Source organism: Anopheles darlingi, chromosome 3 (genome assembly GCF_943734745.1).
Source record: "Anopheles darlingi chromosome 3, idAnoDarlMG_H_01, whole genome shotgun sequence".
Taxonomy (NCBI): Eukaryota; Metazoa; Arthropoda; class Insecta; order Diptera; family Culicidae; genus Anopheles; species Anopheles darlingi.
This window is the reverse complement of record NC_064875.1, coordinates 54,525,443-54,547,041: the sequence shown is the minus strand read 5'-3', so window position 1 is coordinate 54,547,041 and position 21,599 is coordinate 54,525,443. Positions and strand designations below refer to the sequence as shown.

The window sequence follows — 21,599 nt, the reverse complement described above, 5'->3', positions numbered from 1 at the left end:
GGTGCCTTAAACATTTCACTCAGACTGTCCATCACCTTAAGCCATCACGGAAGTCGTTAGGTGGATGGTCCATAAGTTCAAAAGTATTACCATGAATCCTTACTGTCGGTACTTAAGAGCAGCCTCAGTATGGCCCATTAGTGTACACGAAGGAAGCAGAGTGACGAATGGCTATGTGAACTTATTTGTTTGTAATAAATTTAGGCCTTTATACCTAGTATGTGTGTGTATGCTTAAAAGAAATTGGATTTAGACTTGTTGGCTCGTTTGTGCCGGAAGTTCTTCCACAATCATTTCATCATTTGAGATGCTCAAAATTGAATGAGACAAAATTCCAAAAGGATGGTTTGACAATTAAATTGTTGCAAACTGAATTCACTGCAAAGCTGCTTTGAATCCGCATGGGATTGAATACCAAGGATACAGCTTCGCTCGCGAAACGAATGTGGAAGTAACACAAAAACGAGGGATGTTGAATTGTGATTTACACGATACCGGAAGTAAGCATGGCGGCGAAGCTGTGGTGGCCACTGCTTCGAAATCATATTTATGTGGCACGATGATTGTACCTGCGAGAATTTGTGTCGTTTGTGCTGATGATAGTTCCCTCGAATTAGCTTCCACAAAAGAGGTAAACAAACGAACAGCTAGGTCATGACCTCGCTCCGATGATGACGACCTCATTCCTCTCGATTTTGGTGGTTGCGCTGGTTAATAATTTCGCGGATGCGAAACAGGTTTGTCATCGGGGTCCAATGATGCTGCCAGCTCTTCTGATGATGGAGAACGCCTGCCCTGATCTCTCTCCTTCTTTTTCCTTCTGCTAACATAACATAGATCACGTTTCTATTAAAGCCGCGATTGGCTTTGGCCACGGCGACATAGATGGCCTTTGCAAGGAAACGTCATGATTGACGGGGTAATTGGAAGCCCCAAAATAGTTCACATCGGCATTCTTCAGGGCCCTTGTTTTATCTATTTTCAATCATTTGCACCTATCGTTTTTATTCCTGCGTCCTTTGTTGGTCTTTGTGTGTTCTTAAGGCTTATAAATTTCTCACGGCAGATGAATATTACAGAAGGTTTATATTTGCATTCAACCCTTTTCAGAATTTCGTGACGTAGCGCAACTGGGAAGGGGAATGGCCTCTTCGGCGCTTTAATCTTTCCAGGAACCGACATCAAGGACCTAGACACACCCGAACCTCCACCCGGCACCAACGGCCAACATCAATAAAAGCGCATTCTACTGATTGTGCCGATGGATGCCTGAAGCAGAAAACCTGTCCTCAAGAGCGACTTGATGGACGTAATTGCTGAGTAATTACGTCGTCGCCTGTGTGCTGTAGGTGTTCGCTAAGCATGACGGGGCTGCTGTAGCCCTGTCCCCTTCATCTTCTAGTTCTTCCCCGTCATCTCGCGTAACATTGCGCGATGTTGCCGTTTGTAGTTAAACACTTTGACGGACCCTTTTTGTGACATCCGGGCATCCCCTGACCATCGCGTGTCCTTGAAAGCACTAACGTTCACGTGGTGATCGTGCAGCTGTTTACAAACAAACGACAACACGGTGGTGGCGCCATGACATCACGCCGTTCTACGGAATTCGTGGCCTCCAATTAGAGCGAGAGTGCGCCCGTACGCACGTGGTGGTAGCTGCAAAGTTCAATCAACTTCCACCACAACCGGTGCGCATAGGTCGCATTTACAATTTGCTTGATCAACGTGCGAACTTACGAAATTTCGCGGATTTGTCAAAGCTTCCCGTTTCTTTTTAGATCCGATGACACGGCAGCCAATGGCGTTGGTTCTCTTGGTATGCCTGCGGTTATTCGGTTTCCGCTTTTGACTCATCGCACAGGGGCCGAGATGGTGGTTGATGCTGGGTTTTCTACCAAAAACCGGTCATACGGAGCCAGGGTGAAGGTTGGTGGTGATGGTTTATTAATTGTCCGATTAGCTACCAACGATGGGGACCATGATCCGGTTCTCAGCGGTTTGATTGAGACAAACCTGGGATTTACGTTCCCGGCTATACTACGAAGATGTCATGAGATGATGTAGAAGATGCATGTAATGACAAATAGTGGTCCGTATATTTTGTAGAACATTTGAAAAGATGAATGCATTTTAAATTAACATACATCCGAACTAAACGATTCCATTCGTTTCGCTACTTAAAGATCTCCGCACGGATTAAGTCAGGAAGTATTTGCAAAATTATCCGATATGCCAGAAACCGAGACAATAAACCATTTATCACTCGTTTAACGCCGCAATAAATGCCGCAAACCGAAAAGTAAAAACAATTCCAAGATTAACACCTTATGGACGGCGTTAAACGTATCGGCGATCAAACTTCTTAAGCTTCACACACTAAGGAATTACAGTTCTCGTCGGGGATTAAATCTCTGGTCAGCTGGCACGTCGACGGTTGCAATGCACTGTGCAGCATTGCTGTCGGTAGGGGCTGGGGGGGGGGGGGGAAACGGTCGCCGTTTTGCACCATCATCGCACCCCTTAACGCCAACAAGCGGACAGATTCGTCGATGATTATTATCGCACTAATGACGATGATTTATGATTACATCTGCGTATCTCGCCGCAAGGGCATTATGGGGGCTGGCAAATTGATTTTGCGAGGCTCGGTTGTTCATTAAATCGATTATGCTGTTTCTCACTATTGGCCTATGGGTAGGCCTTTCAAGGCTGGCAAGGCACTACGGTGCACTACGCAAACGAACCTTTATTCAATTGTCAACGCATTCCTCCCCTCTTGCTCCTTGGTTTTGGTGCGTCTTGGTTCCTATTTTTTATGCGTGATTGTGATGTTGTAGGTAGAAGGAGGTTTCCCTGCGACAGCGTCGTCATTTACAGAAACGAGTTTATTGCCCCAAGCGGTCCACGCTAAAACTGATCCACGCTGCTGATGCTGCGGGCAGTTATGGCTGGTGCAATCGAACGCACATGTGTTTCACACATAAATTGGTGGACTTTATGCCGTCGTATCAGAGGTCTGCTTCACCTCGCGACCGGTACACCGGGAATGGGAATTAACCTTCTTTTTCTTCCGCTTTGGTCTTTGATCAGCTCGGCACCTCGGCATCGATTTAGCACAAATTAACGAGCCTCGAGAGGATGTAAATTGGATTCCGATCAAACGAGAGACCCAGGTACAACTTAGTAATTCCGTTCGATACCAGTACAGTACGCTGGCTGGTAAGGAACACCTAGAACAGACACACCAGGGTTGCACCTGTCCGTACGAAGTGAGTGATCAAAATCGCGTCGTACCGATATGTTCTAATAATTTATACAACGAGATCATGCGATCATGGGAGCAAGTACGGCCCGGTAGATCGGTGGAGGTACGGTACGATTCAAGAAATCAGCAAGCAATTTTGTGGTGCATTTGAATAATTCCGTTCCGCTTATCGGCGGATCCATTTACGTAAATATTGAACATGCAGTCAACCAGGATATGTAAATAGTCTGCGGTTCTCGGCCATCTGTTGGGGCCCAGCAGTTTCCTCGTGCCTCGTGCGCCACACCTCAAGCACGCACCTTTCGTCGTGGTGACCGCGATTGACAACTCGCCAGATAGTGCGAAGGCCAGCTAATTATTTCATCTTGTCCGAGATCACTCGCTAGCATGACTTGGAACGGGGAACTACCCTTCGGTAGCGCTTTGTTGTAGCCGATTCCACGATTCCGGAAATTCCGAATTTGGGGATTCCAGAATGTTTGTCCTCGGGCAACGGAGTCAACGAAAGTGGTCAAGAGAAGACGCGCCTCGTCTAGGGCTAACGAGTCATGCGTCTGTCGGTCGGTGAAACCTGATCTGGTTTGTTACTTGTGTGTTTCATCGTCGCTGCGATGGCTTCGTATTCCATAGTATTCTGATATTCCTAATGGCTTGTTTTGCTCCAGCAAGCCACTGGGAACAGAAAACCGAAGAAAATTTCCCCGGGAAAGTCCCATCGGGAACGAGAAAAACTCTTGTAGCACTGGGGAATGATGGGTGTTTCGCCAGATGCAAGATGCACTGACCTCATTTGTGGCGACCTTTGAAAGTAGCACGCCATGGTGCATGTGATGCGCCAGCCTTCACACTAAGACTCACGTGTTTCACATACTAAATCCGATCCAAAGTCACCACCGGTGGCACTATATCGGTAGCATAACAGGCCATTAAATGTCATCCGCAAGGAAACGTCCCACGTCGCTTCATGTCGTCGCTAGGGCGTTTCTTCCAAATTCGTTTGCAAAACAAAGTACCGCGAACCCACAATAAGAAGCTCATCACACGAGTCTAGACATGCGCTTCATGAGACATGAGGGTAGCACAATTACAGCTCCAACTTACCTCACCAGCACACGATATCAATTAACGTTTGCCGGCTCACCGACGAATGGCGTCGTCCAGACGGATCGTGCGAAATTTGTGCGACCACGAGAATGCTATCTAGAATTCCCCTTCTTATGGGGCGTGTTGGAAGCTTATCTCGTTCCCAGCATCAAAACACTGAAGCCACGAGCCACGGCCATTTCGGACGGGTAGATGCATAGATCCCCGGCAAGAACCAGGGGAACTCCACAAACGGACCTCCGCATCGCCATGCCACCGAATGCCGAACAATTTGTCAGAAGTGATGATGGCGAATGGCGATCTCGAACGCAGATCTAGACGGAAGCTGAAGGTCTGTAGCGCGTGGCCCCCGCCCCTCTCTCTCACTTTGCTCAAGAGCAGAACCTCGCGACCACGCAATCGCACGCAACGGAATGTGCGCCAGCGGAAGGACACGGCGTTCGGAAGAACGGAGTGACAGTTGGCTCGTGGCGCAGATCATGTTTTCCATCCATCGCGGCGGCCACCTTCCGTCTAACTCTTGACCACCTCCGTGCGAGTGTCCGTCCGTTGACCTGGGGGACGGTACTTTTAGGACGTCACGGTGGGTATTGCGCCGTGGCGAAGGTTGCCAGTCAGTCGGCCGTAGTCATCGGTTAATGAAGACCAATGGTGGCTCACCTCTAGCCCGGATTAAGGAACTCCTGCAAGTGTCTGGTCAGGACCAGGAGCGGAAGATTAATCGTTCAGCCCTACCAGAGCACGCGCCGCGACGAAGCCTCGCTCGCTGGCCCATTTGGGAAAGGCGATCGATGACGGAGAGCCTCACGGAATGGGAAGGGGGACGCCTACAAAGAGAGACAGAGTAAGGCAGAGAGGGAAACGACCGAATCGTTCGCCAAACAGCTACATTCTGGTTTTTCCCTTTGCTGGCTTGCTGGCTGACTGGCTGGCTAGCGGCCGGTGTCCACCGTGTATCTTGCGTGTTTCTGTGTGTGCCAGTCCACGAGCCATGCCGTGGATATATAAATACGAGCCCACGATCGGAGGCTGGCGGTTAGTCTCTTTACTCACCTGCTACAGCTCGGTTCGATCCGAGCGTAACATCATCGTAACAGACCGCACAGGAGACAGAGCCACCAACGGCAGCGACGAACAGTCCGGAGCGTGGTGGTGCTCTATGCTAGTGCGGGTTGCAGATCGATCAAAGCGAGGTGCTTGTGTTCCAAAAAATTGCTCGATCGTTGCATAAGATCGGTGCAGAGTGTGCAGTGTGTGTGTGTGTCAGCGAGAGATAGAGACCAAAACCAAAAGAAGAAAAAGAAGCTGCAAAGTGCAAAGTGAATTTCGTGAAAAACGTGTTCATCCATCCAGCGACAACTCCGGGTCCAAAGGTGTACGACCGCGAGTGTGTGTGCGTGTGTATGATTAGCGATCGGACAAACAAGCAAACATAAATGAGGTCACAGCGACTACGACAACGCACACCATCCGTACCGTCAACAATGGTCCGCCGTACCGGCATGAATGATGCTGCGAGCAGCGACTACTACTCGGCGGCTACTAGCCACCGACGCCGAGCGACTCCAGTGGCAGTGTAAGTGGAGCGGAGTGGGAGCCAACAGGTCTGGCCGAGTGTGAGAATAGTGGTCACGGGCTCTCTGATGTTGGCTACTACACTAGCGTGATGGCGTACGTGCTGCGCTCGAGGGGCACGGCAAATCGAAGTCAAGCTCAAGCGGACGGCTGACCGCTGACGGGGCACGCACATTTCAAGGTGTACCGTCAGGCCAGCGACCATCATGTGCATGAATGGCTCGATGCTTTGAACTTGGCTATTGGCTAGCGCTAGGCTAGGCTTTTCACCTTGATGATCGCTCGGTCTCGGCTCGGTTTTTGTGCGGAATAGAGCGTTGCGTGTAGCTTGGACAGCATCCAGCGACCACTGCCACCATTCTGTCTCGGTACCGATCAGCGCGGATGACGACCAGTGCCGATGGGCCCATTGTGCAATTATTCTAATTTATTTAAATTGATTTTCCCAGAAGATTTTAACGCGCCCGACGTCTGAGAGATTCTATATCTACATTAATTGATCTCTTGGAAGCCTCACCGCCGGTCGGGTATAATCATCAGCGCAAATTCCATGAAGATAATGAGATGGAATGTCCCGAGGTTCCCCGTCCTACCGCCTAGAGTACGCTGGAGAGCGATACTCACCTGTGATCACCTCATTATCCGTAATACATCAATTGCGCATCGTTTTCGAAATGGCGTCGTCTTAAGGCAGGCCTAAAACCGAGCCTAATTAACCTCGGCCCTCAGCTGGGCGCGTCGAAGGTTTTCGGGGATTTACTGGTTTGCTGAAGCATGTTTTTGTGAGGAATCCCGCGTGAGCACGGCGTCGCTCGTTATCTGCATCGAACCGGAAACTATTCTATTTCTTGTACGTCAGGCGCCGGTCCGTCGGCAAGGGTACCGACAATGGGATCTCATTAGCTCGTGACGCTTCAATCTGGTTAAGCTCTTCGGAGGTTCTTTTCCACCTCCGATCAGAGCTGACGTTACTGTCCCTTCCTACCGAGTCGAGCCTGAGAGTGTTGAGAGGCGGTTGTTTACCTTAACACATTCCGGCCTTTTGAAGATGACACTACGCGTCCACTACGTCGATGTCAGGTGCAAGGACATGCGAGTGGTTTCTGGCATTAATACATCGAATGGCCCTCTAATAAATAATAATAAATCATCATCCTCCGCATGACAGGTGGCAGATTTTCTGCATTGATCTGCGTCGGCACGATTGGGTTATCAATTACGCCAATTCACCAGGTCAGCGAGCGCGGACGGGAGGCCGACTAATATTGACATCATATTGCACTACACACTCGGTGATGTACGGCTACCGCGCGGCGAACCGTTTGACCGTAACCGAGTCCGGCCAGTAGCAGTAGCGAAATTCAAATTCTAGAGAATGCAGACCCCGAAGACGACCATTAACATGGCGAGCGCATAAAAAGCTCACATTAACATGGGGTCGGAGTCGTCGTCGTCGTTGTCGTCGTCACAGTTCCGTTGGAATTGTGTCACTTGGTTAGGGTATGGACAGTATGTTCCAGTCAATGGCAAATGGTAGGCAATAAAAATCGTTAATCCGTTTTCGCCTTGGGCGCGATTAGGTGGTATTATGTTACCGAGATGGTAGATCGGATGTGAAGTGAGCGTTTCGGCGATTGAACAGGTTTCGTCAATCGTGATTCACTGGTGGCAGCATTTGCCCTGAAGCTACTCATCCGGTCGGAGCTCAAGTGGCCGAACATTAATATGGCGTTCTAGTTGCTTTTGCGCATTCTTTGAGAATAATCTGAAGCTTCAAGGTGCTAAATTTTATAATTTAAATGTAAAGCAAAGAAAAGCAGTAAGCAATTCACTGAATGTGGCTGCCATTAAACGTATCTGCATAAGAATAACAACGATCGCTCAGCTAAAATCGACACCGGTTCGCGTTTGCACACGCGAATGCCCCTGTGCTAATTATTGATGCCATAATTTTGTTCTCCCGTTGCATAACACTCATGTTTCGGCATCTTCTATGCCAGTTCGTGATTGTCGGTGTTACATAAACACACCGATGAGGTATAGTAGGATTTGTGATTAGCAGCAGCAACGACGGAAGGCACCAATCGTGATCCTATTACCGAAGAAACTGGAGTTAATTAACATATCAGCACCGGATAATCTCCGCGGCGTTGGAAAAGGGATGGACAATAGATGTAATCATGCTGATAAAAGAGGGGTGTTGATAGCCCCTTCTCGATAAATTAACATTGAAATCATAAGCTACGGATTGCCGAACGTAGGACGTGTTTGTTCAAAGGGGATCAAAGCGAGCGGCTATCAAAGGGATCTGTCTTCAAAAGTGTCAACCCATCGATCAATCGCTTTAAAAGGGCTGTCATCATCCGTTATCTGTAGCGTAGGAATAGGACTTCTTGTTAACCTCAATTTGCATACTACTACAGTAAGATCCTGTTTCGAGTGACAGAGCACCTGGGGCTATGTTGCCAACCCATATTGACTACCTTTCAACTTCTCGCGTCCTCTTCCTCTCCCTTCCCGGTCTATTAGCTCCTTCTGATTTGCTTTACAAATTCCATGATCCTGTCCTACGCAGGAATGCAAATGCAATCCAGATACTAGGCATCTGTGGGAACGCATACGCGAAGCTTGAGCGTTAATTAGGCGGCAGCGCCTGCAGTTTGCTGCGGAATGCCGCAGGTGGAACCAGGAACCCAGAAGTGCGAGTGCGTGGTTGCAGTGCTGGTTCGCTAATTGTTTAGGCGGTAAAGCACACAGGGCTCGACTGGTTGCCACATTAACTCTACGCTTGTTGGTTTACGGGGCCTTCGCCTGTGCCATGTGGTCGGCATTCACCTGTCCCTCCAATCCGACACCTCATTAGACGATTTATTGATTTTGATTTCTGTTCTCCCCTGCTCTTTCAATAGGTTGATCCTGGTTTGCCTTACCGTGGCCACACTGCCCGTTAGTGAGGGCCGCTTCGCGCGTCGCTTTCCGTCCGACTTCCGCTTTGGCGTAGGCTCGTCCGCCTACCAGATCGAGGGCGGATGGAATGCAAGCGGTAAGGGAGAATCGATCTGGGACCGTATGACCCACCAGCATCCGGAAAAGATTGCCGACGGCAGCAGCGGCGACATCAGCTCCGACAGCTATCACAATGTAAGTGTCACTCCGAATTCCGAGGGCGAGGGCGACCCTCCGGTCACCAGGCGCCAAACGTCGGTTCAGGTGTAATTAATGTGTCAATCGAGAGACTTATTGACGAGGAACAGAGGCTAGTGATTAATGGTAACTGGAGACATTAAATATTGAATTGATTAATTGACGTTTTGTAGCAAGTGCTCTAGTCTCGTGTACACTTCCCAATTAGGCTCCTTTACTATCGATCAACTCAAGTCATTTGCGAACTCTTTATAACCATTCTTTGTTTTGTTCTTACTTATTTGATCCCTTCCGATAGTGGCGAAGGGATGTACAGATGGTACGCGAGCTCGGTGTCGACGTGTACCGGTTCTCACTCTCGTGGCCACGCATCATGCCGAACGGATTTGTGAACAGTGTGAACAAGGCAGGGATCCGTTACTATAGCAATCTGATCGACGAGTTGCTACGGTTCAACATCACCCCGATGGTGACACTCTATCACTGGGATCTACCGCAGCGCTTCCAGGAGCTGGGCGGTTGGACAAACCCGGAGCTGATCGAATACTTCCAAGAGTACGCGAAGGTCGCGTTCGAGCAGTTTGGTGATCGCGTCAAGATCTGGACCACTATCAACGAACCGTGGCACGTGTGTGAGCATGGATACGGTGTCGATTTTATGGCACCGGCACTTGACTATCCGGGCATCGCATCCTACCTGTGTGGCCACAATCTACTGAAGGCGCACGCCGAGGCAGTTCACATGTACCGACGCATCTTCCAGCCGAAGCAGCAGGGCCAGATCGGTATTACGCTTGATACCTCTTGGCCGGAGCCGGCCACCAATTCGGAGGAGGATCGCAATGCGTCCGAGATGGCGGCACAGTTTTATGTAAGTTTCGAACGCCTTCCAGAGAATGATCCTTACGTTAACGTGATCGTCTTTTATATTCTCTTCGTATAGCTCGGTTGGTTCGGACATCCGATTTTCTCGGCCACCGGTAACTATCCGCAGCTCATGATCGACCGCATCGGGGCGATGAGCCGCCAGCAGGGTTACACCAAGTCCCGGCTACCGAGCTTCACACCGGCTGAGATTGAGCGGATCAAGGGTACGGCGGATTTCTTTGGCATCAACTCGTACACCAGCATCCTGGTGCGCAAGAACGATCGGAACAACTCGGCCAACTTTCCGGTTCCGTCGTTCAACCATGACATGGGCGTGGTAGAATCGGCCAGTCCCGACTGGCCATCGAGCGGCTCCGTGTGGCTTCATGTAAGTCTATTCTCAGCAGTATTCTAGTTGCACTTGACAACATCGATGCTGCCAGGTTGACCGTGGTGGCTGAAGATTGATGGCGCTTGATGTTGACGCCCCCGGAATGGTTTGCAATTGTCCAATGGCAACATGGAACTGGGTCGTTGGAGTTCTGTGCACTAGATGCCGCTATCTTCTCTCTGAGATCTCTGCTCAAGTTGTCATTCCACTTACGCTTACAGGTTGTGCCGTCCGGTATGAGCAAGCTGCTGAACTGGATCCGACGAGAGTACAACAATCCCCTGGTCTACATCACGGAGAACGGTGTGAGCGATCGGGGCGGTACTAATGATCTGAAGCGTATCGATTACTTCAACTCGTACCTGGAGGCCGTGCTAAATGCCTTAGAGGATGGCTGCAACATTCAGATGTACATCGCCTGGAGTCTAATGGATAGCTACGAGTGGAAGGCCGGCTACACGTAAGTTGCTGTAGCTTAGCACCTAGCACCGGTTTGCCTGCACTCTCAATGTACTAACATTGTTTCTGTATTCGCTTTTTGCAGGGAAAAGTTTGGGCTCTATCACGTCGATTTCAGTAGCCCCAACCGGACACGAACACCGAAAGCATCCGCCAAGGTGTACGCTAACATTGTCCGGACGCACCAGATCGATTGGAGCTTCCGGCCAACACCAGAGGTGATGATACTGGCACCATCACCCTACCAGTCGGGCAGTGAGCGGCTAAGTGTTCGAGTGCCTGTGATCTGTCTGCTGGTTGCCTCGATCGGAGCGCTAGTCAAAGCCCTGTTTTGCTAATTGATGCCACCGACAAGACCTACCTTAACCCAACCCCTTTCTGCGATGCGTCTGTGCCTTACCACTTGTGTGCTCGCGATTTATTTATAAAATACGCTCCATGTGAAGCGCGTCTGTGTGCCTTTTGTGAGATAGTTAGGTTTAGATCTAGACGTAGAAGAGATAACCGCATCGACGTTATCTTCATTGTCAATAAACGAAACAAATGAATCGAAAGAGAAAGAGAGTATTACATCACGCGTGCCACGTCGGCATTTTTTTATCGATTAGCGATGACCACCTGATCTGGTAAAGGGGATGCAATCGATTGACAAACCGGTAGCATCACTCTCGTAGACAACGATAACCTATCTCGTGGTGTACTATCGGAGGGCTGAATATAGATGAAGCTCCATGTCGAATATCTTGGAAATATTTATAAAGCAATGTCGCGTGGTCGCCCGTGCAAACCGCATTTGCATCCTAGACGTGTCCACGCGAGGTATACGATGATACGAGGAGCTACATCGATCGGGATTCTGCTACTGCTGTGAGTTCTAAACTTCTGTGATACATCGGTAGATACTAACAACGATCCCTTTGTGTTGCAGCGCTACAGTAGCAGCGGGACAGGGTCGACAGTTTCCAGCCGACTTCCAGTTCGGTGTCGCAACGTCTTCATACCAAATCGAGGGAGCTTGGAACGAGGATGGCAAGGGAGAATCCATCTGGGATCGTCTGACTCACACACAACCGGATAAAATTGAAGATGGATCCAACGCTGATATCGCTTGTGATAGCTACCATCAGGTACGTAAGGGATCAGTACTAGTAGTGTATAGGAATGATCGGTTAACCTTCTAACCCATCCTACCAGTGGCAACGCGACGTGGAGATGGTTCGCGAGCTTGGAGTCGACTTCTATCGCTTCTCGATCGCCTGGACTCGCATCATGCCAACGGGGATTAGCAATCAGGTGAACGCAAAGGGTATCGAGTACTACAACAACCTCATCAACGAGCTGGTCCGCTATAACATCACACCGATGGTGACGCTGTACCACTGGGATCTTCCGCAACGGTTGCAGGAGATGGGTGGCTGGACGAACCGGGAGATCGTACCGCATTTCCGTGAATACGCACGGGTTGCCTTCGAACAGTTTGGTGATCGTGTTCAGTTTTGGGCGACCTTTAACGAACCGAAGCAACCGTGTAAGGAATCATACGAACAGGACGCGATGGCTCCTGGGTACGAGTTCCCGGGGTTGTACAGTTACCTCTGCTCCCATCATGTACTGCTTGCACACGCAGAGGCTGTGGAGTTGTACAGGATGAAGTTCCAGAAAGAGCAAAATGGTAGGTCAGGAAGAGTTGTTACTGGGCCAGTTTATCAGTCAGCACTCACAAGGGGTATTTTGGATTGCAGGAGTCATTGGATTGGTCGTTGATACTGCTTGGTACGAGCCTAACACGGAGGCCGATGTTGAGGCATCCGATCGAGCGATGCAGTTCAATGTGAGTACTCTTTGGCGTTCACGAAAGCGATGGCCCGATAATCATGATCCCCATTTCAGATCGGTATCTACATGCATCCCATCTATCACGGCAATTACCCACCGGTGATGATCGAACGGATCGCTAAGCTGAGCCGGGAACAGGGCTTCGCAAAGTCTCGGCTGCCCGAGTTTACGCCCGAGGAGATCGCCAAGCTGAAGGGTTCGTCCGATTATTTCGGTTTCAACGCGTACACCACGCGGCTAGTGTGGCAGAATGGAGATGCTAATCCGGGTCAGTATGCGGTACCTTCATTTGACCATGATCGCGATGTGTACGAGTACATCGATCCCAGCTGGCCCACTTCGGCCTCCCCCTGGCTACGGGTGTATCCACGAGGGCTATACAGTGTGCTCAAGTGGATACGGGACGAATACGACAATCCGCCAGTCTGGATCACCGAGAACGGTGTCAGCGATCGGGATGGGACGTTTGATGTGCAGCGTGTCGAGTACTTTAACACGTACCTGGAGGCCGTGCTGGATGCCATCGACGATGGTTGCGATGTGCGCGGCTACACGGCGTGGTCACTGATGGACAATTTCGAGTGGCGTACCGGATACACGCAGCGCTTCGGATTGTACTATGTCGATTTTAACGATCCTGCTCGGCCACGCTACGCCAAAACCTCGGCGAAGGTGTACGCCAACATCGTAAAGAATCGCGCCATCGATACCGACTATCTGCCTGAACCAGACTTGCTGATACCTGAGGCAAAGTGAGGGAAGGTTGTGCTGACTTGAGAGTAATAAATGATTTACAAAATTGAAAAGTTGTTGCCGTTGATGTCGTATCCTTCATTCTACATAATGTTCATTGATCAATGAATTTCTTTAGCGTCACGTAATTTGATTTCTTTAGCGTCACTAGCTAAAATAGTATGAACGCTTCCATAATAAACTTCTAGAACAAAGTTGAGGCCAAGTGTGGCTATCAGTGTGGTTGTCAGTGGTCCATCTTTGTCTTGCAAAATGATTGATCACGTGCCAACGATGGTAGAGTGCTCTCGAATTTGTTGGGATCTCGATTTCGTTACTTGACACAACGGAAATAAGTGTCTTGTGTTACTGAGGAATCTAGAACATACAGGTTGATTCATTTATCAACCATATGTTTGAAAGCAAATCAAAAAGTCATTCTATTCATTATTCGTGAACTCCAGTAGCTGCATTAGGCAAATCATCGTTGATTAGCTTCGGCAAATGTTGATAAACGAGATAACTCGCCGAAAGACACGAATACTGTGTGCATCAAAGGGCTATGGCAGATAAGTTGGCAACAGATAACGACTCGATAGCGAACCAACGAAACCCTCTATTGCATTCTCTGTCAATCCAGCGATAAGGCAAGGCCCGTGACGGTATTGTTTCGTTATCTCCACCCATTAGAGACAGAAGGTGTATTACATCAAATTAAACGCATTAACGGTGGTCACACGCCAGAACCCCCGTGACGCTAACAGAGGGGGGTCCTCTATCCATTTGAACGGGGAGGGCTTCATTGATTAGGGATGATATCGCGCATGAAGTCAAACACTTTGATAAGCCTTGCCCAATTTAAGATTCGTGAGAAACGTTGCTGTACGCGCCTGTTTCATTGGCCTCCGTCTATCTCTGTGCGTCGGCGCTATCTCGCTTCTCCATCGAATGACACCTTTTTTACGAATTTATAGCGCTCAGGAAGCTTCCAGTATATCGACAGTCGTTCAACGGCATGCCAGAGTGATGGTGATCGAAGCGAAAGTCCTTTGCACGCTGTAAGTATACCTCGCGCGACACGCGTAGTATCTCCAGCGATGAACTCGGTTGTTCACTTTCTCCCCCAGAGTGCTGCTGGCCTGTGCCAGTGCATTGGCACTGGATAGATTTCCCGATGACTTCAAGTTTGGTGTCGGTACCTCTTCGTATCAGATCGAGGGAGGCTGGAATGAGGATGGTAAGGGCGAATCGATCTGGGACCAGTTGACCCATCAACGACCGGAGAAGATCCTCGATCGCAGCAATGGAGATGTCGCTGCTAATAGCTACCATTTGGTAGGTTTTGCTGGTTAATTTGTTGTGCAGAATGAGAGGAATTGAACTCTTCTGTCTCTCCCTCTCTCTAGTGGCGTCGTGATGTCGAGATGGTAAAGGAGCTCGGTGTGGACATCTATCGGTTCTCGATTGCCTGGGCACGCATCATGCCGACCGGTATCAGCAACGAGATCAATCCGAAAGGCATCGAGTACTACAACAATCTGATCGACGAGCTGCTCAGCAAGGGTATCACACCGATGGTAACACTCTACCACTGGGATCTTCCGCAGCGGCTACAGGAGATGGGCGGTTGGACGAACGAGCTGATCGTGGACCATTTCGTCGAGTATGCCCGGGTTGTGTTTGAGGCTTATGGTGATCGCGTGAAGATCTGGACGACGTTCAATGAACCGTGGCAAACTTGCGAGAACTCGTACAGTAACGATGCGATGTCACCGGGCTACCAGTTCCCTGGTATCCCTTCGTACCTTTGCGCTCACAATCTGCTCAAATCGCACGCCGAAGCAGTTCATCTGTACCGGGAGGTGTTTAAGCCACAGCAGCAGGGTACGATCGGTATTACGCTCGATTCCAGCTGGTGTGAACCGGCCAGTGATGCCGAGGAGGATCGTAAAGCGGCTGAACGATCGCTGCGTTTCAATGTAAGTAGTCGCGCGGACGGCTGATGGGTGATGATGAGATCTAACGAATGATTCGGTTCTTGTCTCTCTTCTCCGGTATGTAGCTCGGTTGGTTCGCCAATCCTATCTTCTCGACCACCGGTGACTATCCAGCGGAGATGCGTGAACGTATTGCTGCTCTGAGCGCAGCGCAAGGATTCCCCGAATCTCGGTTGCCCGTTTTTACGCCGCACGAAATCGAAAGAATCCGAGGCACCTCGGACTACTTCGGACTTAACACGTACGGTAGCTCGATGGTGCGTGCGAACGGTGCACCGGATGATCTTTCGGTGGGACCGTCGCACGAGCAGGACACGCACGTGATTGGCTATGCCGATCCGAGCTGGCAAACGGCAGCCTCCCCCTGGTTAAACATTGTCCCGTGGGGTATGCGCAAGCTGCTCAACTGGATCCGCACCGAGTACAACAATCCAGCGATCTGGATCACGGAGAACGGTGTGAGCGATTTCGGTGGTACCAAGGACGATATGCGGATCGACTATCTGAACGACTATCTGCAGGCCGTGCTCGATGCGATGGAGGATGGATGTGATGTCAAGGGGTACATTGCCTGGTCGCTGATGGATAACTTCGAGTGGCGTGCCGGTTATGTGTAAGTACCTGGAGGAGCTCTTTAGATCATGAAGATCTGGGCTAATTAGTCCGTACGTTTTATAGTGAAAAGTTCGGCTTCTATTACGTCGACTTTGAGGATCCGGAGCGAACACGCTACCAGAAGGCGTCGGGTAAGGTGCTAGCGAACATCGTTAGGACACGCTTGATCGATCCTTCCTATCGTCCTGAGCCGGATGTCTTCATTCCTGCTCCCAACACTCCAAACTAGAGTATCTGACAGGGAAGAAGATAATGTTTAGCAGAAAATAAATCAATGTTACGATGTTTAAATTCTAATTTTGGGTTCGTCATTCCATTCCTTCCGAAGAAGTCACCAAAGCCGCTTCACTTGTGGATGCAAACTACTACTTGCGACCTGCTTCTTCGATACTTGTTTGCTTATCTACAATCTCGACCACAAAACTCGATTAGGTCAGGTGATTTCTGCACGATTCCAGTTTCGACATCTCTTTTCGTTAGGTTGTAAATGGATCCCTAAGCTTGCAGCTGATAATGTGCTCATCACAACAATGGACAAACAACGGACATCCCGCTGGTTATCTATGGGGCATCCCGTTGGTGGTTCATTAAATTCACCGCAACGATAATGCAATCTATGATCAGTACGTGGCGTAAGGTGGCAGTTTCGTTTATGATTACCAGAGGCAATCGGGCGAGTAGGTTCACTTTTGAGCAAGCGCTCAGCCCGTGCGCTACTGGTTCTGATCCCTTGCGATGAAGTATTCCGTCGCACTCCTGGTGTTCGCCTGTTTGGGCACCCGGTGGCTGGTTGCTGGTCAGCGGAAGTTTCCGGAACACTTCAAGTTCGGTGTCGGTACGTCGGCGTACCAGATCGAGGGGGGTTGGAATGAGGACGGTAAGGGTGAATCGATTTGGGATTATCTGGTGCACAACAACCCGGAGAAGGTAGCCGACGGAACGAACGGTGATATCGCCTGCGATAGCTATCATCAGGTGGGTTCGGTGTCTCCTGCGCTCGACCCGTCCTTAGACAGATTGTTTTTTTTTTCTTCGTTTTTAGTGGCGCCGTGACGTCGAGATGATAAAGGAGCTCGGAGTGGACATCTATCGGTTCTCGCTCTCGTGGAGCCGTATTCTACCGACCGGTATCAGCAATCAGATCAATCCGAAAGGCATCGAGTATTACAACAATCTGATCGACGAGCTGCTCAGCAAGGGCATCACACCGATGGTGACGCTCTTCCACTGGGACACCCCACAACGGTTGCAGGAACTCGGTGGCTTCACGAACCGACTGATCGTTGGGTATTTCCGTGAGTATGCCCGGGTTGCGTTCGAACATTTTGGCGATCGCGTGAAAATCTGGACGACGTTCAACGAACCACCGCAAACCTGCCGGCTACCGTACGAGTATGGTTCGTTTGCACCTGGCCAAGCGTTCCCGGGCATCTACACGTACCTGTGCAGCCACCATCTGTTGCTATCGCATGCGGAAGCCGTTGAGTTGTATCGGACCGAGTTCCAGCCGACACAGGGTGGACAGATCGGTATTACCGTGGATGGATCGTGGGCCGAACCGGTATCGGAGGCTGAGCGTGAGGCGTCCGATCTCACCATGCAGTACCTGGTAGGTAGTGCAATGTTCTATGTCCCTCACGCATACGAATGGCTAATAGCATTCTCCTTCTGCCCGTCCCAGTTTGGTATCTACATGCATCCGATTTACTCCGAGACGGGTAACTATCCACCGGTGATCATCGAACGGATCGCTAAGCTTAGCCAGGAACAGGGCTTCGCAAAGTCTCGGCTGCCCGAGTTTACGCCCGAGGAGATCGCCAAGCTGAAGGGTTCGTCCGACTTTTTCGGTTACAACGGTTACACCACGAATCTGGTGTACATGAACGACGAGGCAAATTCGGCCAATTTCCGCGAACCTTCGTTCGATCACGATCGTAACACCGTCGACTACCAGGACGATCGGTGGCCCTCGACGGGTTCATCGTGGTTAAAGGTTAACCCGCGCGGTATGTACCACGTACTGAACTGGATCCGCCGGGAGTACAACAATCCACCGGTCTGGGTCACCGAGAATGGTGTGAGCGATCGTGGCGGAACTCGCGATGTGCAGCGGGTGCAGTACTTCAAGGACTATCTAAACGCCATCCTGGACGCGATCGACGATGGGTGCGATGTCCGGGGGTATGTTGCGTGGAGTTTGATGGACAACTTCGAATGGCTCGCCGGGTTGACGGAACGGTTCGGGTTGTACTACGTCGACTACACCGATCCGGCCCGGACACGTTACGCCAAGTCATCGGCCCGTGCCTTCGGGAACATTGTGCGCAACCGGATGATCGATCCCAACGATATGCCCGAACCGGAGATTTATATTCCAGGACCGGGCGAAACACCCGCCACCACTACCATCCACCCTACCACCACGGTACGCGCAACGACGACCAACACAGATGATGATGATGGTGATGATGATGGCAGTGCCACTGGATTGATGATTTCCAAAATTCTACTTGCTGCAGGCATCGGTGTCACCGTGCTGCTGATAGCGGACTATTGATAAGTGCCCGAATAATCTACTTTATATGAGCGTGTGCAGTAGTCAAATATAAGATTGTCGCCTAAGGAAGCAGTACGCGCCTGAACGTGTGCCCAAGTTGTCCACGCTCCATTTCGAGCCTGCACTTGACCTATTAACTAATCGGGACGATTTCTGCTGACCCGCCAGGGTGGGACACAGTGGTGCAAACATTGCTAATAGCGGGGCAAAAAGGTCGCGAGCGCTTATCACGCTCGATCGTTTACATTCTGCAATCTGCGTGGTTGTGTGTTCTTGGCTTCCGAGGGATGACTTTAGCCTTCGAAGCTGCAGCGCAGCGCAAAAGCATCCTATTAATCATGGTGAATTTAAGAGAAAAAAACACGTTTTTGCTTTAAACTGCTGCGCTGATAACAGCTTTCATGACGCAGATAACACAACTGTTATGCCACCGCTACTGGGGCATGGGGCCGCAGTAGCTGTGCATTGATACCATTTCAGTCGGTGCGGAACTGTTTGACTGGATGGATCCACTCGGTAACCCTTTAGCGATGATGATACGTCGCTTATCTGCACCTGAGTCGTCGGTAGTCGTGTGTTTGCTAGGTAAGTTTGTAGCCCGGCCTAGTTGGCATCGTAAGCTGTTTAAACATGGCACAGAAGCCACGCTATATTCTATGTTCACCTCAGTACTGCTACTGCCGCTAGTGAGCCTGGGAAGCAACGAGGAAGTGCCCCGAAGGTTTCCACCGGAATTCACGTTCGGTGTCGGGACATCGGCCTACCAAATCGAGGGTGGTTGGGCGGAAGATGGTAAAGGTGAGTCGATCTGGGACCATCTGACACACCGGCGACCGGAAAAGATCGCGGATCGATCGAACGGTGATGTGGCGTGCGATAGCTATCACCACTGGAAGCGTGACGTGCAGATGGTGAAGGGTCTCGGGGTGGACGCGTACCGCTTTTCGATCGCTTGGCCTCGCATCATGCCAACGGGGCTACGGAATCAGGTGAACCAGCAAGGGTTAGCGTACTACAACGATCTTATCGACGAGCTGCTCCGTAACGGCATTCGACCGATGGTGACGCTTTATCACTGGGACCTGCCGCAGCGACTGCAGGAGTTGGGTGGCTGGATGAATCCGGACATCGTGCACTATTTCGTGGAGTACGCACGAGTAGTTTTCGATAGTTTGGGCGATCGGGTCAAGTGGTGGACCACGATCAATGAACCGTGGCATGTCTGCGAGCAGTCGTACGGTCGCGACGAGATGGCACCGGGTTATCACTTTCCCGGTGTGCCCTCGTATACGTGCGGCCACAACATCCTGAAAGCGCATGCCGAGGTGGTGCACCTGTACCGAGACGCATACCAAAAGGTGCAGCAAGGGTTAATCGGGATATCCCTGGATTGCTGGTGGGCGGAACCGGAAACTGGAACCCCGGACGATCTCGAGGCGGCTGAATGGGAGCTACAGTTTCATGTGAGTCTTGGGGGAGATTGGCAGAACGTATGGCAATGGCTAATGGAGACATCGTAACGCTCTGCAGCTAGGTTGGTTTGCGCATCCCATCTTCAGCAAGACAGGTGACTATCCGGAGCTGATGCGCCAACGGATCGGTAATCTGAGTGTCCAGCAAGGCTTCGCCAAATCGCGGTTACCGGTGTTTACACCACTGGAAGTGGCACGCATTCGCGGAACTTCGGATTTCTTTGGTCTAAACACGTACACGACGGTGCTGGCACGTAAGAATGATGCGCAGAACTCGGCCGGATATGCCGTACCGTCGTTCGAGCATGATGCTGGCGTCGTTGTCTCCGCTGATCCCGATTGGCCCGAGGCAGAGGAGACTGCTTGGATTAAGGTTCGTTTGTGTGGTGCGCTCGGAGTTGACTCGGTAGGCGCTTGCATGTGTCGTTCCTCTTTCGTGTTTTGTTTTTTGTTGCCAGATCGTTCCATTTGGACTTCATAAGCTGCTGAATTGGATCAGCGAACAGTACGATAAACCGGCGATCTGGATAACGGAGAACGGCATCGGATCGGGGCCGGGTACGAAGGATCCACAGCGAGTGGATTACTTCAACGGCTATCTAGCCGCCGTGCTGGATGCCCTCGAGGATGGGGTCGATGTGCAGGGTTACATCGCCTGGAGCTTGATGGATAACTTCGAATGGCGTGACGGTTACACGTAAGTTCGTGTCCTAGATTGGTCCTTGGCAAGGCTTACATTGTTGTTCTTTTCAAACAGTCAGAAGTTTGGTCTGTATTACGTGGATTTCAACGACACTGCGCGCACACGCTACCCCAAGATGTCAGCCAAAGTGTTTGCCAATATTGTGAGGACCCGCGAAATCGATTTCGCTTACCGTCCTGAGCCGGATGTGCTGATTCCAGGTCATGGCAGTGGCACTGGTGACACAATGCTGCCCAATCTGTGCGTGTTCATCGTGGCCACGCTGTGTGCCTCAATGGTACAGAGAGTCATACAAGCCTGTGGCTAGTAGCTAGGATGAAAGATGTTGGAAAAAGTGAATCTCAGGTTTAAGAGTTTTTATTCATTGAAATTAGAGCTACTAATATACTTTTTATGACGAAATACAATAAAAGCAGCAGCAGCTACAGATAAAACTACAGCTTCAAATTAAATATGACTTTAAATTATAATGTTCTTGGAGAAGGAATTATCATCACTAAACTGATTTCATTTCCATGGATGGCACTAGCACCATCCCTACACCTCGACACCGATTGCTTTAATAAATCTTTCACGGAGATGCTACTGCAACTGAGCACTTTGAAATCAAATTACGGCTTAACATACATTTCTAAACGCTCTGTTCATGTTTGCACGCTCCCCAAACAAGCCCCAAGCGAGGAGGACACGCGGAATAATCCAAATCGACTGGCGAGCATCTACTTCTGCATACCTTCGGGGGTAACGATTTCCACACGGCCATACCAGCGCTCTGCTAGTTGAAATGCTTTCCATTTCAAATCGAGAGCACAGGGGACCTGTGCGACTCCTTAGCAGCTTAAGAATTGCTAGGGAAACTTGAGACCAGTGTGTGTGTCTCAA

At 50.3% G+C, this 21,599-nt stretch overlaps 6 protein-coding genes across 6 annotated transcripts in view; all 6 read left to right on the top strand.

Annotated features, from left to right (window-relative positions):
* The window catches only part of LOC125954963 (probable multidrug resistance-associated protein lethal(2)03659), an 11,107-nt gene extending 10,889 nt beyond the window's left edge, over nt 1–218 (top strand). Inside the window, exon 8 of the mRNA XM_049685699.1 lies at nt 1–218. This exon is cut by the window's left edge and continues 541 nt beyond it. The gene's annotated coding sequence lies outside the window, so the exon portion shown is untranslated.
* A 5,221-nt stretch (nt 219–5,439) lies between these two features.
* On the top strand, nt 5,440–11,359 carry LOC125955003 (myrosinase 1-like). The gene is made up of 6 exons (XM_049685799.1): nt 5,440–5,945; nt 8,854–9,085; nt 9,387–9,959; nt 10,032–10,343; nt 10,568–10,806; nt 10,891–11,359. The coding sequence occupies exons 1-6, from the start codon at nt 5,806–5,808 to the stop codon at nt 11,141–11,143; spliced, it is 1,749 nt and encodes a 582-aa protein (XP_049541756.1). The 5' UTR covers nt 5,440–5,805; the 3' UTR covers nt 11,144–11,359.
* Nucleotides 11,360–11,568: 209 nt separating this feature from the next.
* On the top strand, nt 11,569–13,397 carry LOC125955017 (myrosinase 1-like). Its single transcript, XM_049685830.1, has 5 exons — nt 11,569–11,672; nt 11,734–11,932; nt 12,000–12,477; nt 12,548–12,636; nt 12,696–13,397. Exons 1-5 carry the CDS (start codon nt 11,569–11,571, stop codon nt 13,395–13,397), a joined length of 1,572 nt encoding a protein of 523 aa, XP_049541787.1.
* A 1,143-nt stretch (nt 13,398–14,540) lies between these two features.
* LOC125955604 (lactase-like protein) lies at nt 14,541–16,214 on the top strand. Its single transcript, XM_049686743.1, has 4 exons — nt 14,541–14,708; nt 14,780–15,352; nt 15,436–15,983; nt 16,049–16,214. The coding sequence occupies exons 2-4, from the start codon at nt 14,798–14,800 to the stop codon at nt 16,212–16,214; spliced, it is 1,269 nt and encodes a 422-aa protein (XP_049542700.1). The 5' UTR covers nt 14,541–14,708; nt 14,780–14,797.
* Nucleotides 16,215–16,720: 506 nt separating this feature from the next.
* LOC125955115 (myrosinase 1-like) lies at nt 16,721–18,585 on the top strand. The gene is made up of 3 exons (XM_049685971.1): nt 16,721–16,960; nt 17,028–17,594; nt 17,667–18,585. Exons 1-3 carry the CDS (start codon nt 16,721–16,723, stop codon nt 18,540–18,542), a joined length of 1,683 nt encoding a protein of 560 aa, XP_049541928.1. The 3' UTR covers nt 18,543–18,585.
* A 446-nt stretch (nt 18,586–19,031) lies between these two features.
* LOC125955010 (myrosinase 1-like) lies at nt 19,032–21,148 on the top strand. Its single transcript, XM_049685814.1, has 5 exons — nt 19,032–19,127; nt 19,212–20,005; nt 20,073–20,387; nt 20,473–20,711; nt 20,772–21,148. The coding sequence occupies exons 1-5, from the start codon at nt 19,046–19,048 to the stop codon at nt 21,022–21,024; spliced, it is 1,683 nt and encodes a 560-aa protein (XP_049541771.1). The 5' UTR covers nt 19,032–19,045; the 3' UTR covers nt 21,025–21,148.
* Nucleotides 21,149–21,599: the final 451 nt, after the last annotated feature.

Excerpts from the sequence above, each read along its gene's own strand:
- LOC125955003 (XM_049685799.1), top strand. The coding sequence starts at position 5,806 with ATGAGGTCACAGCGACTACGACAACGCACACCATCCGTACCGTCAACA. Across the intron at positions 5,946-8,853 it reads CGAGCGACTCCAGTGGCAGT|GTTGATCCTGGTTTGCCTTA; the intron begins GTAAGTGGAGCG and ends CTCTTTCAATAG. Across the intron at positions 10,344-10,567 it reads GCGGCTCCGTGTGGCTTCAT|GTTGTGCCGTCCGGTATGAG; the intron begins GTAAGTCTATTC and ends TTACGCTTACAG.
- LOC125955115 (XM_049685971.1), top strand. The coding sequence starts at position 16,721 with ATGAAGTATTCCGTCGCACTCCTGGTGTTCGCCTGTTTGGGCACCCGG. Across the intron at positions 16,961-17,027 it reads CCTGCGATAGCTATCATCAG|TGGCGCCGTGACGTCGAGAT; the intron begins GTGGGTTCGGTG and ends CTTCGTTTTTAG. Across the intron at positions 17,595-17,666 it reads ATCTCACCATGCAGTACCTG|TTTGGTATCTACATGCATCC; the intron begins GTAGGTAGTGCA and ends TGCCCGTCCCAG.
- LOC125955017 (XM_049685830.1), top strand. The coding sequence starts at position 11,569 with ATGTCGCGTGGTCGCCCGTGCAAACCGCATTTGCATCCTAGACGTGTC. Across the intron at positions 11,673-11,733 it reads ATCGGGATTCTGCTACTGCT|CGCTACAGTAGCAGCGGGAC; the intron begins GTGAGTTCTAAA and ends TTTGTGTTGCAG. Across the intron at positions 12,637-12,695 it reads ATCGAGCGATGCAGTTCAAT|ATCGGTATCTACATGCATCC; the intron begins GTGAGTACTCTT and ends TCCCCATTTCAG.
- LOC125955010 (XM_049685814.1), top strand. The coding sequence starts at position 19,046 with ATGGATCCACTCGGTAACCCTTTAGCGATGATGATACGTCGCTTATCT. Across the intron at positions 20,006-20,072 it reads AATGGGAGCTACAGTTTCAT|CTAGGTTGGTTTGCGCATCC; the intron begins GTGAGTCTTGGG and ends AACGCTCTGCAG. Across the intron at positions 20,712-20,771 it reads GAATGGCGTGACGGTTACAC|TCAGAAGTTTGGTCTGTATT; the intron begins GTAAGTTCGTGT and ends CTTTTCAAACAG.
- LOC125955604 (XM_049686743.1), top strand. The coding sequence starts at position 14,798 with ATGGTAAAGGAGCTCGGTGTGGACATCTATCGGTTCTCGATTGCCTGG. Across the intron at positions 15,353-15,435 it reads AACGATCGCTGCGTTTCAAT|CTCGGTTGGTTCGCCAATCC; the intron begins GTAAGTAGTCGC and ends TCCGGTATGTAG. Across the intron at positions 15,984-16,048 it reads GAGTGGCGTGCCGGTTATGT|TGAAAAGTTCGGCTTCTATT; the intron begins GTAAGTACCTGG and ends TACGTTTTATAG.